The following is a 17,411-nucleotide window of genomic DNA, read 5'->3' on the forward strand; positions in this document are numbered from 1 at the left end:
TCCAAAGCACATTGAAATTAGTGGAAATATTCCAATTGACTTCAGTGGGATTTAGATCAAGCCTTTTATGAGTCAATCAATGTTTGTCCTACTCTTGGCCATATAACACTAATACATACAGTACTCTTGCAGAAATTGCCTGAGAGATCCTTACGCCCATCTTTTCTTCTTATATCCTTCTATGACTAAAACTTAGTGTTGTAATTTATATATGCAGTAGGAAAGAATTAGCAGGAGTAAAGTGCGAGAAACAAACTTGAAATCTAAACCTTAACTTGAATTCTCACTTTTAAATAATATTTGATAAATTTAGCATTCTGGTTATGTACCATACAACTTGAAGTCTTTAGAATAGAGATTTTCTTATATTTCTTTTCCATAGGCTACTTTTTGTTTACTTTGACATATCAAGAGCAGGGAATCATGCCACATATAATGATATTTTTGGGAACAATAAAGCTGAGCTTGGAAAATACATAAGTAGTCAGTAGAAAAAATTAAATAGGTAATACCCTACAAAAATTGATTCTTCATCTTTCTCATTCTGTGTATCACTTTCCCAATCCACGGGATGGTCCTTTGTTCCATTTTACAGACCTCCACAAAAGATTCTGGGAACCAGTGATGGGCCATAGTTTGCAAACTTCTGCTCTACTTTATCTAAGCAATAAGAATATTTTTGATGCTATTTAGCTTTAAAGTAACTCCATACTGACTGTGTACTTTTAACTGCTTAGAGAAAAATCAGGGGAGAAAAATTTACAAAATCAGTGCTGAGAAGCAACTTTGCTGAATATTAAGTTCTCTTTATAGGAAATGATGAACAGTCACGAACAGATAACCGTCAACGTAATTCAAGAGATTCTAAAGGGAGAACAGCAGATGGATCACTTCAGGTAAATTTTCTTCCTTTGTTTGTTTAAAACCTGCTGCCTATTAATTTCATTGTGTGACCCCTGGTTATGTGAAGGGGTAAATAACTCTTGCCTATTCGCTTTTTCTACACCATTCATGATTTTATAGACCTCTATCATATCCCCCCTCAGTCTTCTCTTTTCCAAGCTGAATAGTCAGTCTTTTTAATCTCTGCTCATATGGAAGCTGTTCCATACCCCCTTAATCATGTTTGTTGCCCTTCTCTGTTCCATTTCTAATGTGTCTTTTTTGAGATGGGTGACCAGAGCCACTCTCAATATTCAAGGTGTTGGATTTATATAGTGGCATTATAATATTTACTGTCTTATTATCTATCTGTTTCCTAATGGCTCCTAACATAGTTAGCTTTTTTTGACGGACACTGCACATTGAGCGGATGTTTTTAGAGAACTATTTACAGTGACTCCAAGGTTTCTTGAGGGGTAAGTTACTGTAGACCCCATAATTTTGTATGTACAGTTGGATTTGTTTTCCAGTGTGCATTACTTTGCATTTATCTACACTGAATTTCATCTTCTATTTTCTTGCCCAGTCACCCAGTTTTATGAGATCCCTTTGTAACGCTTGGCTTTGGATTTAACTATCCTGAGTAATTTTGTACAGTCTGCAAGCTTTGCCATCACACTATTTTATCCCTTTTCAAGATCATTTATGAATATGTTGAACAACGCTGGTCCCAGTACAGATCCTTGGAGCACCCTAGTATTTACCTCTCTCTATTGTGAAAACTGACCATTTATTCCTCTCCTTTGTTTCCTGTATTTTAACCAGTTACTGATCCATGAGAGGACCTTCCCTCTTATCCCATGACTGCTTAGTTTGCTTAAGAGCCTTTGGTGAGGGACCTTGTCAAAGGCTTTCTGACAGTACAAGTACACTATATCCACTGGATCACCCATGTCCACATGTTTGTTGACCCCCTCAGAGAATTCTAATAGGTTGGTGAAGCATGATTTCCCTTTACAAAAGCCAGGTTGACTCTTTGTCAACAAATCGTGTTCATCTGTGTCTGATAATTCTGTTCCTTGCTACAGTTTCAACCAATTTGCCTAACTGAAGTTAGGCTTACTGGCCTATAATTGCCAGGGTTGCCTTTTTTTAAAAATTGGTCTCTCATTAGCTATCCTCCTGTCATCTGGTAAAGAAGCTGATTTAAATGATAGGTTACATACCACAATTAGTAGTTCTGCAATTTCATACTTGAGTTCCTTCAGAACTCATGAGTGAATACCATCTGGTCCTGGTGACTTATTACTGTTGAATTTATCACTTTGTTCCAAAACCACCTCTGTGGAAACCTCAATCTGGGAGAGTTCCTCAGATTTGTCACCTAAAAAGAATGGCTGAGGGAATCTCCCTCATATCTTTTGCAGTGAAGACTGATGCAAAGAATTCATTTAGCTTCTCCGCAATGGCCTTGTCTTCCTTGAGTGCTACTTTAGCGCCTTGATCATCCAGTGGCCCCACTGATTGTTTGGCAGGCTTTCTGTTTGTGATGTACCTGAAGAATGAGTTGCAATTTTTTTTTTTTTAATTTTAAATTCAGTTTAGTTTTCCTGGCTTTTCCTAGTTTTCATCAATACCTTTTGTCTCTTTTTGTCTTATGTACTTAGAACACAAGTACTATAACTGGGGGAGAAGAGAAGGAACTATAAAAAATTAGAAAAAACATTATTGAATACATGAAAAATTAGTACCCTGTGGTAAGAAACCAGTATAGCTTTCTAGAGGGGACAAGGTAGATCTTTAAATTTAGTTATGGTATTAAATGAAACATTTGTAATGTTTCATTGCCAATGAACTAGTCAAGCAGTGAGTAACTGTTTAGAAAACAAATTAAAATCCACATAAAGGGACACTGAATTCATATTTAGTATTTAAGAAAATCTCTCTACAGTTAATTTTGTTTCAAATCTTTTATGACAAGTAAATGTTCCCTTTCTGGTGTTTGACAAAACACCAGCCTGCGAATGTGTATTTTCCTGTGTATGTAATGTCCTCTCCGGAAGCACCTCCAGTGTACTTCAGGCCTAAGGCATGTGCAGAGAGTCTTCTGCCACTTAGTAAGAGCTGCCCCAACAGAAGGAAAAGATGAACTGCTTCTACTTCCTCCTGCATGGTGATATGTGAAGTCTCTGCTTGGAGAGTTTGTGGCAACTTTGCTTGGGAAGGCCCCTCTGAAGAAATAAAAAGCCATTTCTGAGAGGCTCCCACTCCTGAGTGAGGTGAATAGGTTTTGGGAAGCCGGGGCCAAAAAGCTATTTCCTGGATGGGGAGAAGTGGAGTTGGTAGAGTTGGTGCCTTCTCCAATGATATATGATTTACAAATGTGCATTTTCTCTGCTAAATAATATTTTTGAAGGAAATAAAACTGAGAAATTTTCTGTCAGGAAGATACTTAACCTGTTCAAGTGCTGGTCCCTCTGGATATTCAACACTTTGGTATGCATGTGCACCATGGTCCGAGTCCAGAGATTTCTAGCAAGTAGCCTCTGTTAGAATGCACATGCACAGCTGTTCTCCTCTTGCTCCAACCCAAGGTTATAAGGGGCACTGTGGACCATCGTCTTTTCAGTTCCTTATTACTCCATTTAGCATAGTTAGTATAGCTTAGCTAGCTTTTCCCCACCTTGGGAAGCTTTTCCCTGTGGACAAGGACCCAAGAGTCTTGGGGTTTAAACACTGCATATCCTGCCCCACCCCACACACAGTTCTTTTCAGTAAGCAACAAACATCAGTGTTGCCTTTATTGCCTTGGCAAGGCTCATATCTCCGCTAAGTGCAGCATCTGCCACTCCTTCCCTTCCCAAACGTGTGAGGTTCAAGAGCTCCAGCTGAGTAAACATCCCATGGTGAAGACCATGTGACCCCAGTCGGATCTGGGCTGGGGAGGCCCCCCCATACACCGAGCTCAGTCGATAGGCAGTGCCCTTCCAAGCATGAGCTCAGGAGCCAAGGCTACAAGTTCTAAACCTTAAGAATCCCTCTCAAGGGCGTCTCATGAGAGTAAGGGGCACTCAGGCAAGGACAGATCTTCAAAATCTTCTCCCAGAAGTAAAGATCCTTCCCTGACTCCATCCAAGTCCGGTGAGCCCTTGTATGTGGATCCTAAGGACCTAGGCCCACTTAAACCTCCTTGATATGAGTGTAACATGAAGAAGTAAGGATCCGTTGTAACCAATCTCAGTTCAGTCACATAAACCTGAGGATAGGCTCCCACCGGGCAGATCCAGAGTAGACTCTGTGCCAGTATAGGCATGTTCCCAAAAGGACCCAGTGTCCACTATAACCAGGGAAGTGTCAGATCCAACAGTCTCATTCACCAGTACCCAGAGACCTTCATTCTATTCTCAGTCTCCTCTCCTCTCTGGTCAGACTTTGTTCCTTTGGTGTGTCAATGTTCCTGAATAATCTGCTTCAAGAACCATGGGTCACTACCCTGTTCCCTCCATGAGCCAGAGTATTTGACCAGTAGCTCCACCAATTGAACAGGAACCTGCCTTCTCATTGGACTTCTCGAAGGTTCCACATGAACACAAACACCTGTCAGGATGGCCTAGATACTACTTAGTCCTGCCATGAGTGCAGGGGACTGGACTAGATGACCTCTCAAGGTCTCTTCCGGTCCTATGATTCTGTGAACCATCATCCCCACATAGGGAGACTAGTCTGGATAGGAGCTCCAGAAGATCTGGGTTCCATCATCCACCTAGATATAACTTCCTAGCGAACCAGTGGTTCCCCATGCCCCGGGGTCCTCCCCAATGGATCACTCCAGCATACTAGCATTATTGGTGCCCCTAGGATCCGTGCATGAACTTTACCCTCTCCTAGCCAACACCTACTAACTCCGTTGGAGTATGAGGAAGAAAGCTGAGACAGATCCGACAGTCCCAAGCGCGGTCTCATCCGCATAAGCTGCTGGACATTTTGCAACCTTCAGGGCTGAGAGCCATTAGTTTGTTCCAGCCAAAGAAGAGAAGTTCCTGTTTTCTCAGCCAGCACTTGACAAGCAACCACTGAGAGATCTAGGCTGCTACATCCCAAGGCAACACATTCAGACAAGGGCGCCAAACTCCTTGATTTCCTGGGGAGACAAATTTTTTCTTCAACAGGTCTTCAATTTAGAATTGATAACTGCCTGGCCCTGTTAGCAAAATATGATTTCATCAACTATGCCAAATGTTAAGACTTCAAGGACAAACTCCTCTAGGAGGGCAGTCTCAATGTTAAGCCCTTATTGATCAGGGAAAACTAATAGCAAAAACATCTCTTTAGGTTGCAGTGGCTGCTGCTGATACTGCTACCAGTACTGCAGCTCTCTGTACCAATTGTATCCTTGCACTCCTTCCTGTTTGACTACTGCTTAACAATCTCCTACATATAGAATACATATTGGGACTCTCACTCAGAGAAGAAATATAAGTTAATTCCACTACCTTCCCTCCATCCCCTCTGCTGCCGATCATGACTGGATTTGCAGTAAGAAGAGAAACTAAAGACACCAGTCCACACTGCCTTTTATACCCTCAGTCCGGAGCACATGGAGAACAAGTGCACATGTGTGGACCAAGAGACACTACTTGCTAGATATCTCAAGATTCAGGCATACTGTGCAAATGCGGACCCACGTGTCGAATACAAATAGGGACCACACATCTTGAAGAACCTCCAGTTACAGGTAGGTAGCCTCCATTTTATCAACATATCAGGAATTCTTACTCTTCTGAGAGCTGTATGAGATGATACTCTTAAATAAAATAAGTGCTTCAGAATGTTGATGAATCCTCGATAATTACTGGCTAATCGGGAGGTAAATAATCTGTAAAGTTTCAAATAAACAGTATGCCAAAAATGGATTTAAAGGTGTACTATTATCAAGCTAAAAATCTTGCATTTAAAACGTAACATTCTTCTTGCCCGCTTCAAAAGCCACAACTCTTTTTGATTAATTAAATTCAATCTTGACAAAGGGTGACAGAGTGGATTTTATTAGTAGTAGTATAGGTGCATCACAGTTTTGCAATGTTGATTTTCAAAAATGCTTCTTTAACTGTATGACTAGGAATATCTTGATTTATTAAAACTGAAACAAGTTTAAAACCTTTCAATATATGTATATATATTTTTAGTTCTGCATGAACAACAAAATTATAGTAGACTGATCAGTTTTACTTTCTGGTTCTCCTATACTAATACAGTGCATTATGATCAACTTTCCAACACTTAATGAAATGTATATGTTTTTAAAAGTAACGGGTGTTCATTGAAATATTTTTTTTTAAAATCATAAAGGCATTTTGTTTCCTACTTTTGTAAAGCTAGCTTCCTTTTTAAATAAAATCTTAAAGATGGCACCTAAATTATTTGATACCGTCCCCTTTTAACAGTTAACTTCAGGAATATTTAAAGGGTATGCTTTATATAACTGTAACTTGTTTCAGATCAGAATTGACTGCAATAATGAAAGGAGCGTCCACGCTAAAACATTACAGAATACCTCCAATGAAGGTAGTCGACTGCGCACGGGTAAAGATCGTAATCCGAAGAAAGAGAAATCAGACAGTGTGGATGGTCAGCAACCATTGGTGAATGGAGTACCCTAAACTGCATAATTCTAAAGTCATATTTCCTATACTGTTTCAGTGATTCTTATTCCACATTAGAGAAACTTGTTAGGCCAAAGACAAATAGTAGGCAAAATGGCGCAGGGCATGAAATGAACATAAACGTTCTGTTAGCCTTTTTTAACATCAGCAGTATGCAGTTGTTTTCAGAATAAGAAGTTATACAAATATTTGCATAAAAATATCTGAACTTCTGAAAAATGCTTTCAAGTACATCTTGCACTTCAAACAATGAAAGATTCTTTTTGTTTGTTTTAAAAATACTGAGCTGTGCATTGGTATACTTTTTGTTCAGTTGTACCATTTTAACGCATTGGGTCAAAAATCACTGCTCAATTTCAATTTTCAGAATAAATAGTGTTTGCAGTAATAAATTGGGCTTCTGTTTTCAATCTAACTTACAAGTTCTTCATGAAATGCTATGTCGTTTTATGTCCTGTGTCAGTTCACGTTTTGGTCCACTTTTTCAGTATTTTAGTGGACTCTGAAATATGTGTGATGTAACAATTGTCATTTTCATTAGCAAAAAAAGTTGTATGATCTGTGCCTTTTTTATATCTTGGCAGGTAGGAATATTATATTTGGATGCAGAAATCAGGGAAGATGAGTTGGAAACACTAAATGTAAAATATATGTAGCAAACCTTGTCAGACATTAGTACTTTATAGAAGAATGCATGCTTTCCATAATTTTTTCCTTACATAAGCATCAGGTTAGGCAGTTATAAGAATAGGAAATTTCTTTTGCACTGAAGATTTGGCAAATAGTGTTATTGAGACGGGGGTGTAATTTTTTTGTAGACAGTACAAGAAGTTTAAAAAAATAAATCTTCCCATTCCTGGGAAACTAAAAATTCATTGTTACTGAGGGAACAAATGTAACTTGTTCACAAGCTAGTAATGTGTGCCTGCTTTTTGGCCAGATGACCAATTAAAAATAACCTTTTTTCATCCTCCCAAAAGTTTTTTGAAATGGTTTAAAATTTTAATTTGGAGCTTATCTCAAGAGAGATAAGAACAACATTCCCACATGTGATAACCTGTTAAGTGCAGGGAGTAGTTTAGCTAACTAACATTGGAGGCAGGACAAATTCATAATTTTTTGAGGTACAAGGTCTGATTCACAAGCAGGTTTGGAAGGAGTTAGGGAACTTGATGCAAAGTACATAAAGGGGGAATTAAACGTACTTTTTTCTTTTTATTTCTGATCATGAATTAAATTTACTGGGTAAAACTGTGTGAGGACTTTCATTTTAATCTATTCTATTTTTATTAAAATTACTCCAATAGGAGTGCCACTGATTATGTACAGAACTGTACAAACATGATCTTGCCTCTGATGTATTTTGTGAGTTTTGTTTCTTTGCTTTTTTCATTCCACTGTTTTTCCTTGCATACAAGTACGCATATAAAAATGGCAACAAACTGCACATGATTTAACACAGATAAAAATGTCTTAAAAAGTATTGCCAAACATTAATGTTGATTTCTAGTTATTTATTTTGGGAATGTATAGTATTTGAAAACAGAAATTGGTACCTTGCACACATCATCTGTAAACTGTTTGGTTTAAAATACTGTAGATAATTAACCAAGGTAGACTGACCTTGTAATGTAACTGCTCTTGGGCAATATTCTCTGTACATATTAGCTACAACAGATTGGATTTTATGTTGACATTTGTTTGGTTATAGTGCAATATATTTTGTATGCAAGCAGTTTCAATAAAGTTTGATCTTCCTCTGCTAACTGATGTTGATGCAATCCTTATAAATGATTGCTTTTAAAAACAGTCAACTTATATCAAGTAGAGAGAGCCTATATTTCTCTGTTAAAGTTTAACTGTAGCCATTGTTCCATATGTTGTAGAAAGCTTCTGAAACGTTACCAGTTTTCAAAAATTGGCAGATAATGCTAAAAAACGGAACCTCTTTGGTGAAATGGTACAATACATGTTGAGCTATTATAATATGCACTAGATTTTTTACACTCAAAGGCTGAGTTCAATAAGGTGCTAACTAGGTTATATGCGAATTACTAATTACTAAAACTTCAATTTGATGGGCTAATCACATTCCATTTTCAAATGCATTTTGGGGTAATGGCATATTTTACAGTATTTCTGTGTGCTAAAGTTAAACATGTATCCCTTTCCATTCAAATTTCAATGTTTTTAAGTGTTAGTAAATTTCAAAAACAAAAATTGTAAATCTAAATGTAAATTTTATTTTGAAAAATCATGCATTGTTACAAAGCTTGAAAGTGCAACATGTCTGATGCTTGGGTTCAGATCCTACTGGTAACTTATAAAGTATGGTCTAATGAATTAAAATTATTTTAAAAAAAATAAAGTTTTTTTTTAAACAGTGAAAGGTATTTGTGAATGATGCCAAAGGTTTAAGCTCAATAGGATTAAACACAAACCCTCTAAAATAACAAATGTATCTTCAAAAATAAGGAGAAAACCACTTTTCCTTTCTTCGCTCCCCCAGCTGTTTTTTATTGGGAGGGAGGTTAAAAAGTTATGAAAGTTAGTGTGTAGCCTCATCAAGGAGAATAGATGTTCTATTTATTGCTTATACTAAACCTAGTAAAACAGGATTTACCACCACTACCCCCTTAGCAGAATGACAGGGGAAATTCCCCAAGGGGAAAACAAATGACTAATAAAACTAACACTGTTCTCCTACTCACCTTCACTGAGTGCATCTTGGGGTATAATTCTTAGTTTTCAGTTCCCCTGTTTACCCTCACAGAGTGCAGCCTGGCAGATGAATCACTGCCAGGCACTAGGGATATGCTGAGTACTCCGGGCTTGCACCGACACACCCACACAAAGGGAATTCTCTACTCAGGAGAGGAAGGCCAGCAGTCCAAATCAGATTTAGAGAAACAAATAGTAAAATATATTTAAATATAAACCACCAGAGGATAGACTGTCAGGTAAAAGAGTACTCAATATAGTATTAGGTCTGCAGCTGCCCTGGACTAGCTATAGTTACATATTCCTCCTTATGCAGCCTGGGAAGGTGTAATACAGTGAGACTGATTTCCTGCCACACTTAAGATTGGAGAAGTATCAGGCTGTCATCCCTAGCTGTTGTGGGTCACCATGCCCCAATGTACAGAGTATTGTTCCCAGTTTCTGTTGCAGGTTACCATGTCTGACAACCACCTCCACCCCCCAGCAGATGACTATGGAGTCATGAGGGACAGCAGCCCAGATGTGGAAGAGGCAAGCAGTAAGGGTCCTTTTGGCATACCATCTATTTATTTCTGTGCCAGTCTCCATTTTATAAGGCCAAGATGTTCCTCATTGTGCAGCAGTCAAAATTTAATGTGGTATCACAACTGAAGATAAATGTGGCCATCTTCTCTGGTGGCCAGGAACTATGCAGGGGAGAACTTTAACTGAAAGAGTTGCTATTCAGAGCCCCTTCTGCCCCGGTAGCTACAGCCTGGAAGGTGTCATCTCAGATGCTTCTTTTCGGCATGAAAGCTCTGAAGTGGCAACAACAACAAAAATATGAACAGTCAGCTGATATCCCAAGTGCTCCAGGCATCCTTTCAGAAGCAATGCTAACTTGAGTGGATGGCATTGCAAGGTATGGTCTGTCTCAATCTTAAAAATCACATGGCCTAAAGAGACGGGGGAGGGGAGGAATAATGGGATTCAATTCAGATTCATGCATGTATACGAGGCTTTGATCCTTGGGATCTGGTGCTCTAGGATATCAGTTCCCAGCTATCTTTGTGATACTGTGGGAAGCTTTATGGAAAGCTGAGGCTATTCAGTCATCAGAGAAGTCAACTTATAGTCCTGACCTTTGCCAGACTTTATAGAAAGGATTAGAGGGGATCGGACAAGTTTGAAGCAGTATGTGAACAACAATAAAAAATACTACTTTACATATGGTGCTAAGGCAAATGTGGGATCAGTAACTGCACTCTTGCCCCAGAGCTGGAGTTAGACTCCTGGTCAGTGCCAGGCTGTCGAGTAACAAAAGGGCTACCTATAGCTTTGATCAAATGAGGTCCCTGGGTATAATCCAGAGAGTACCCTATGCAGCTGTGCAAGAATTTCAGGAACAGCTTTGTCCCATTCCCCTCAACACATGGAAAGGCCACAACATGAATGAAATCATCCATCATCTACTTCAGAGCATTTTAATCTGCTCCTAATCTTATTTCTAGCCTCAGAGAATCAGACTAGCAGAAACATCTAAAGTTCCTAAAGGAGGCTTGTCTTCAAAGCATACCCAGTTTACCAGCCTCAGACCTTCAATGCTTTGCAACTGGATGGGATGGCAGCCTTTTTAATTTTCCCAACTTTGATCATTACTTTTTGATCTTGCACGTGCCCCTAGGACGTCTGTACAGGATCACGATAGCAATAATATTGGCTGTTGGGGAAGAAGGAAATTCATTTCTCTCTTCCAGGATAAATGTTTTGATTAGGGTATTGTACAGAGAGCGAACGGTCAAACACGGTGATATGGGAATGGGTGCCAGAAAGAGAGCACCGTGTTCACCAGTTGGAACACAATGATTCTCCTGTCCTGAGGGATGGAGCAAAGTGTCCTATCTCTCTGCGCACAACGCACTCAAGTGGAGATGATCACCCAAGATTTGCCTGGCAGAAGTCAGCTTAGCAGAATGGCCCCAACACCCAGGAATAGATCACTCACTGTAAATCAGTTTGGTGGGCTGGTGACCAATCTGTAATGTAGGAAAGTAGATTTGAATTAGCCTCACCATGGAAGTTTTCTCAACTGAAGGGAACTTCAGCCTCCAAGCTGCAGTACCTATTGTAAATGATCTGTGGACCTTATTACACACAGAAAGGAAGTTTTCAGGTAAACGCAGATGTCCCTAATCCTACAGCCCATGGTGAAACTCCTAAAATCTTAAAGGCTCCAGAAAGGCACTTTCAGTCAGACGGCTTCAGAAAATAAAGAAGGATTTGTGTTTTAGTTCAATTCACTCATATCTGTTAAGTCCTCTCTCAGGTCTCCACTGATACATGAGTTTGGGAGTGCTCAGATATAGTCTTTCTACAATGAAGTTGAAACTCTCAGATTATGTTCTGCTGTTTCCAGTGTTGGTGCTGCGGGGGTGGGTGAGGGTAAGGTCTGTGCCTCTAAGTCTAGCACAAGGACAGGAGCAGTCTTAAGTTATTAGAAGGCCATAACTTACTCTGTTCCAATTGGTACTGGCTTCTTGGGGGACTAAAATTCCCTATCCCACATCTGACTTGACTTCTCCCTTTCCCCCAGATCTCTGACAAAACACTCTGGGGCACGGCAGTTGCCAGTGTATTCTCTATTGTGACCTATCCCATTGGTAACAGAGGTTCCTATTGTCATGAACATTGCTGCCTTATTATCCTTCCTCATCTGGCCTGGACATCTTTGCAGTGATTATACCTGCACAAGGACTCCTTGGCTGAGACATAACCTCACACATCTTCCTGTTTCTGCTACAATGACTGCGGAGAAGGTAGATAGGGAGCAGAGATGTGTCTATAGCAGGGAAATCTGGCTCTTTTGTTTCTGTTCTGACACCAATCCCAGGGAAAGCTTTTCTTTCTTTCCCCTCTGTCCTGCAATTTCCATTGTATTTTCATGAATTTGTTACAACACTCAATTCACCTTTGAGGCCTTTCCTGATCTGTCCCTAAGTAAGGAATTCACACACAAATCTTGGTGGAACTTTTTACTGAGCTTCCAGAAAATGGCCACCTATGCATTTTTTTAAGTATTTCTGTAGTATTCTACAGTACTAATCCATCCCACTGCACAAGTGTTTTTCTCCTCCTTTAGCAGCTTCTCACTGGGTTTCCTTGATCAATGAAAAGAAAACCATTTTAAGGGGGACTCTCTGAATAAAATGCCATCTTACTTTTATATCAGTTTGTCCAGCACCTAACACAATGGGGTCCTGATCTCCTCAACTGGAGCGCCTAGGTTTTACCACAGTACAAATAATCATGATGTGCCTTTCATCGTCAGGATCCCAGCATGCTTTAAAATCTTAATCTGTATGACATTAATTGAAGAGAGAGCCATCAGCAGGGGAGAAAATAGGTAACAGCCAGACCAACTGTTGCACAGGATGCTGCAGAGCAGTGGGGAGGAAAAATGTTGTCTAAAGATACCAGGCCAAACCAAAGTTCCATGAGATCTTTCATGAATAGGCAGGATGGACAAGGCCTCAGTTTTTACACCTTCATCCGAAAGCACCTCATACTCTGACTGGATCTTCATTGACCAAGCTTGGAAGGATGAAAAGCCTTAACCGTCTGAGCTATGACTAGAATCTTAAGACCCAAAGGTTTTGCTTTTTCAATCTTGGCCTCTTAGCCTGGACTAAAACTCTGAGCCACGATTTTTAAAAATGACTAGAGATTGGGTTTATCTCCGTTTTAGACAGCCACCCTGAGATTCCCTCAAAGAGAGTCTGTTTTCCAAAAAAAGTGCTGAGCGCCCTGCCCTCCCTCTGAAAATCAGTCCCCTTTTAAGATGTCTCACATTAAGCATCCAACATTTCAGACACCTAAAATCTCTAGTCACTTTTAAAAACCCCTGACCATCAGGTTTTGGAGATGCTTTGTTTGTTTCTGTTTCTTTAATGGAGGAAGATACGGTTCCTTCTACTGCAGCTCTCTGTCCAACTTCCTATGCTGTATTTTTACAAACCTGCAAAAAGGAAAAATCCAGAAAGGCTTTTGAGGTATGCTGACTTAAATGAACGTGTAACTCTGATTTATTGCAGTAATGATGCAAATGGCGACTGGCACTCAGTTTTGGGGGAACTATGTGATTTTGGTGATGTCTCCTAGCATCTGTCCAAGTGAGTATTGCAAAGAGAAAAGTATTTTAATAGAAGTAGCAAGTAATTTCACTATTGGGAAAGAAAATATCGGCTCATCGAAGTTATTTTTGGCTGCAATACACCAAGTGCTATTGAAATTCCAGTGTTTCAAATTGCACAGGAGGCTGCAAATTGATTTATGTTAAACTTTAAAAAATTAAGTATTTCTCTCCTCAAATTGCAGCCCATCTCTTTTGCCTGTCTGTCCAGGCATTAGATGGGAAACAGTTGTCTGTTGTCTTCTACCTCATACTGAATTTTATTCTTTTTTTACCTTTTTTATAGATTTTTTTTTCCACCCTAAAGAAATAATTTATAGTGTTCCCATTTTACAATCTGACTCAGCCTGTCAAAGGGTGAAATCAGGAGAGCCAGAATGCCTGTTAAGAAGTGACGTATTTGGGACCTGTACGGCGAGTAGCACAGAAGGGTTAAGGGGACTTTTGGCAAGCCAAGTTGTCAGGCAATGTGTGGTATGAATAGAAGCAAACCCTGTAACATCAAACATGCATAACAGAACAACGCACACATGAGGGATCCACGCTCAATTTCACCCTTTGCTCCTTGAGATGCCACACCACAAATGCAGCACACTTTGCCTGCGGGGAGATGAAGAGCCACTGGTTGCTCTGCTGTGAGTACTTTTCAGGAGTGATATTGAAAGAGTTCAGACACATCTGGAAGAGCCTGTTGCTCTAACATGAGGGGAAATTACTTTTTAATCACCTTCAACTCCTAATAGTCTATGGAGAGTTTACATCCAGCCATGTATACACACATTCAGAATTTCCATAGGACCCGCTATGTTTGTGCGTAGAGCCCTGCCAAACTGCAGATACCTGCTTTATATCCACAGCTATGGATGTGAATGCAGATATCCACAGACCATTTTTGCGGATTGCGGGTGGATGCAAATCCAAATTTTGTATCCGTGCAAGGATCTATTTGTGTGCAGGGCAGTTCCAGCTTTGCAGCTCTCTGTTCTTAGTATGGAGCCACATGCATGTTCCTTTAATAGGATTGGATAGTGCTCCAGAAGAAGGGGAAACCTGGGCTTGACCAGGACCATTAGCAGTATAAGCAGTTGCCCCTGCCACTTGATTAAAGGAGTAACTCCATAAGCTGCTAGTAATAGTAGGATCTTATCCTCTTATGTGGCCCAGCCTTTGGAGGGGAACATGTAACTTCACAGTTTTTCCAAGATATGGCCACAAATTTTATTGAAAAGTAAGATGACTGCATTTCCGCAGTATCTGCCACTAATATCTCAGCTATGAAATGCTGGAACTCAACCTTGTGTTGACTCATGAGTCCTGGTGATTCATTACATTTTGTTTCTCAGGTTTCATCACCTCTCCTTTTAATCCATCTGTTGTTGATATTACCTTAGCGGTATTGTGTAATGAATTTCTTCATTTTCAATTATTTGTTGTACCAAGAAAGAAGATTGTCTTGTGGTTAAGACACTGGCCTGAGACATAGGGAGTCTGAATTCAACCCCTGCCTTTCCTGTGTGGCCTTGGCAATCTCTCTCTGCTTCATTTCACTGCTTGTCAAATGTGGATAGTGATGATACTTCCTTTCTCCTACCTTTGGACTGGTCTACACTACAGCTATCAGTCGACCTTAGTTACGCTACTTCAGTTACTTAAGTTACATAACTGAAGTCGACATAACTTAGGTAGACTTACAGCGGTGACTACACTGCACTGTGTCGCCGGGAGACGCTTTGCTGCCAACTTACCTTACGCTTCTCGGGGAGCTGGAGTACAGAAGTCAACGGGAGAGTGCTCTGCCATCGGCTTAGCAGGTCTTCACCAGACCCACTAAATTGACACCGCTGCATCGATTGCAGCAGTGCCAATCTAGCTGGAAGTATAGACATGGCTGTTAAAAGTGTGACCTCTGTGGGGCAGAGACTGATTCTTATGGTATGTTGGTCCAGTGCACAATGAGATTCTGATCTCAGGTGAGGCCTTAACGGGCTGCTGTTATATAAATAATGAAAAGGAAATACATCTATTGTTATATGATGCAGGTTTTAAGTAATCTACAGCTTGTATATGAACAGTAACGCTTTAGATCTTGACAATTTCTAGTTGAAAGGATTCTTTAGTATAATTTAAATTTCACAGCTATAGTTCTTGTTCATCCTGGTTCATGAAGCAAATTGAAGTAATATAATTGAATACAGCCAAAAAAGACATGTATACTTAACCCTGCTAGCTATCAGTAGGCACAATTCATAATGACTATAAATACCTTTGTAATAAAAGATAATCAGTATGAAAATGTCATTGCATGTAATTAATTATGTATATATTGATAGTAATGAGCTAATCGTTATGAGCTTTCAGATTTTGCTTTACCGCTTCAGCATGTTGTAAAAAGAAGTGAAGTGTCACCCAACAAACCTAAAACGAAGCTAGAAGATATATCGGAAGCTCTATTAAATTTCTTCAATCCAGTGAGTAAGTGTTGCTGTGATCATTGTATTATCTCTCTTTTTTTCCTGCATTCAATGTATTTGAAACATTCAACCCAATCTGTAAAACCTTGTTATAGTGTCATTTAGCAGGTTTCATTAAAAGTGGCATTATATCCATGCGACACTATATCCACATTTGGAACATAGATTTGCTTTAATTGTTGAATGATTATTGCCTGCTGTAAGGTCCTTCACTCTAAATGACATGTTATATTCATGTTTGCAGTGTTATATTCATGCCATGTAACACTGGATACTTGCAGAGCAGTGTGTGAAAGGAAATAGTTGATGTGATTTATCCATGAATATTGCTATAGACGTTAATTACATGATACTTGATGCTAAAAGGTCTGATTCTGCAGTCTTCACTCACCCAGTACTCCTTTGATTTCAATATGGAACTTTCAGATGTGCAAGGAATGCAAGCGTAGTTCCTTAATGAGATCTGAGAGCAATAAGGAAAAGGAAAACTGTTATGGGCAGCACTATAGGTATGCAGATCCTCAGCTGGTGTCAATCTGCATAACCTCACTGGAAGTCATTGGCACTACACCAATTTATACCAGCTGAAGATCTAGCCCCATAGATATGATAGAGTAACTGATTTAAATGCCTGATCCTGTATTATTTAACTGAACTGGCCATTTACTTCAATGGGTACAGGATTGAGGATGCAGTAAGTGAATTTAGTAGGATCTATATGATGTCCCACAATTGCTGTGTGTCATATAACCAAGGGAAGGTATGTAGTCGTAGTTTTATTGAATGCCCTCTTCTCCCCATGCCCCCTTTAACAATTTCTAATGTTTATATTGGTATCTAACTCTTCTATGTAAAAGTATATATGCTTTGTTTGGGAAATACAGTTACTCTCTTGAACACTGAAAATACCAGTTTTACAGAAAAGTAAACTGCAGATAACATATTGGAGATGTCCCATTATTCATAAATATTTTATACATTTAAGACCTTTATACAGAGTTTCTGAATAAAGTCATTATTAAACAGCAAATTTTAAATATATTTCAAATGTACTGTAGCCATCTGGATGATATTTTCTTAGGTTTTTGTCCCTGCCGGCTGAAAATGACTTCCCAGTAGGAGTATACCATTAAGTATCAGGCAAAGAGATATATAGGTTGATGCAGCATACCCTGTGGTGTAGGGTGACCAGACAGCAAATGTGAAAAATCGGGACGGGGGTGGGGGGTAATAGGAGTCTATATAAGAAAAAGACCCAAAAATCGGGACTGTCCCTATAAAACGGGACATCTGGTCACCCTAGTGTGGTGGGCCTTTCAGAAAACCATACACTAGAACAGGGGTCGGTAACGTTTGGCACGCGGCTCACCAGGGTAAGCACCCTAGCGGGCCGGGCCAGTTTATTTACCTGCTGACGCGGCAGGTTCGGCCGATCGCAGCCCCCCACTCGCCGCGGTTCGCCGTCCCGGGCCAATGGGGGCGGCGGGAAGCCGCGGCCAGCACATC

The 17,411-nt window shown here is 39.8% G+C and overlaps 1 protein-coding gene across 3 annotated transcripts in view; it reads left to right on the forward strand.

The window, feature by feature from the left end:
- Window positions 1-8,923, forward strand: part of FMR1 (fragile X mental retardation 1) — a 52,182-nt gene extending 43,259 nt beyond the window's left edge. For 2 of the 3 annotated variants that reach the window (XM_024206116.3, XM_024206117.3), the window contains 2 exons: window positions 814-896; window positions 6,381-8,923. In XM_024206116.3, the coding sequence (XP_024061884.1) occupies window positions 814-896; window positions 6,381-6,542 (245 nt within the window). In that variant the 3' untranslated portion in view covers window positions 6,543-8,923. The remainder of the gene's footprint in view (window positions 1-813; window positions 897-6,380) is intronic. The other variant, XM_024206118.3, reaches the window with a different exon arrangement.
- The last annotated feature ends 8,488 nt before the right edge of the window (window positions 8,924-17,411 follow it).

The sequence above is a fragment of the Terrapene carolina genome, unplaced genomic scaffold (genome assembly GCF_002925995.2).
Source record: "Terrapene carolina triunguis isolate 2854851 unplaced genomic scaffold, T_m_triunguis-2.0 Scaffold131, whole genome shotgun sequence".
NCBI lineage: Eukaryota > Metazoa > Chordata > Testudines > Emydidae > Terrapene > Terrapene triunguis.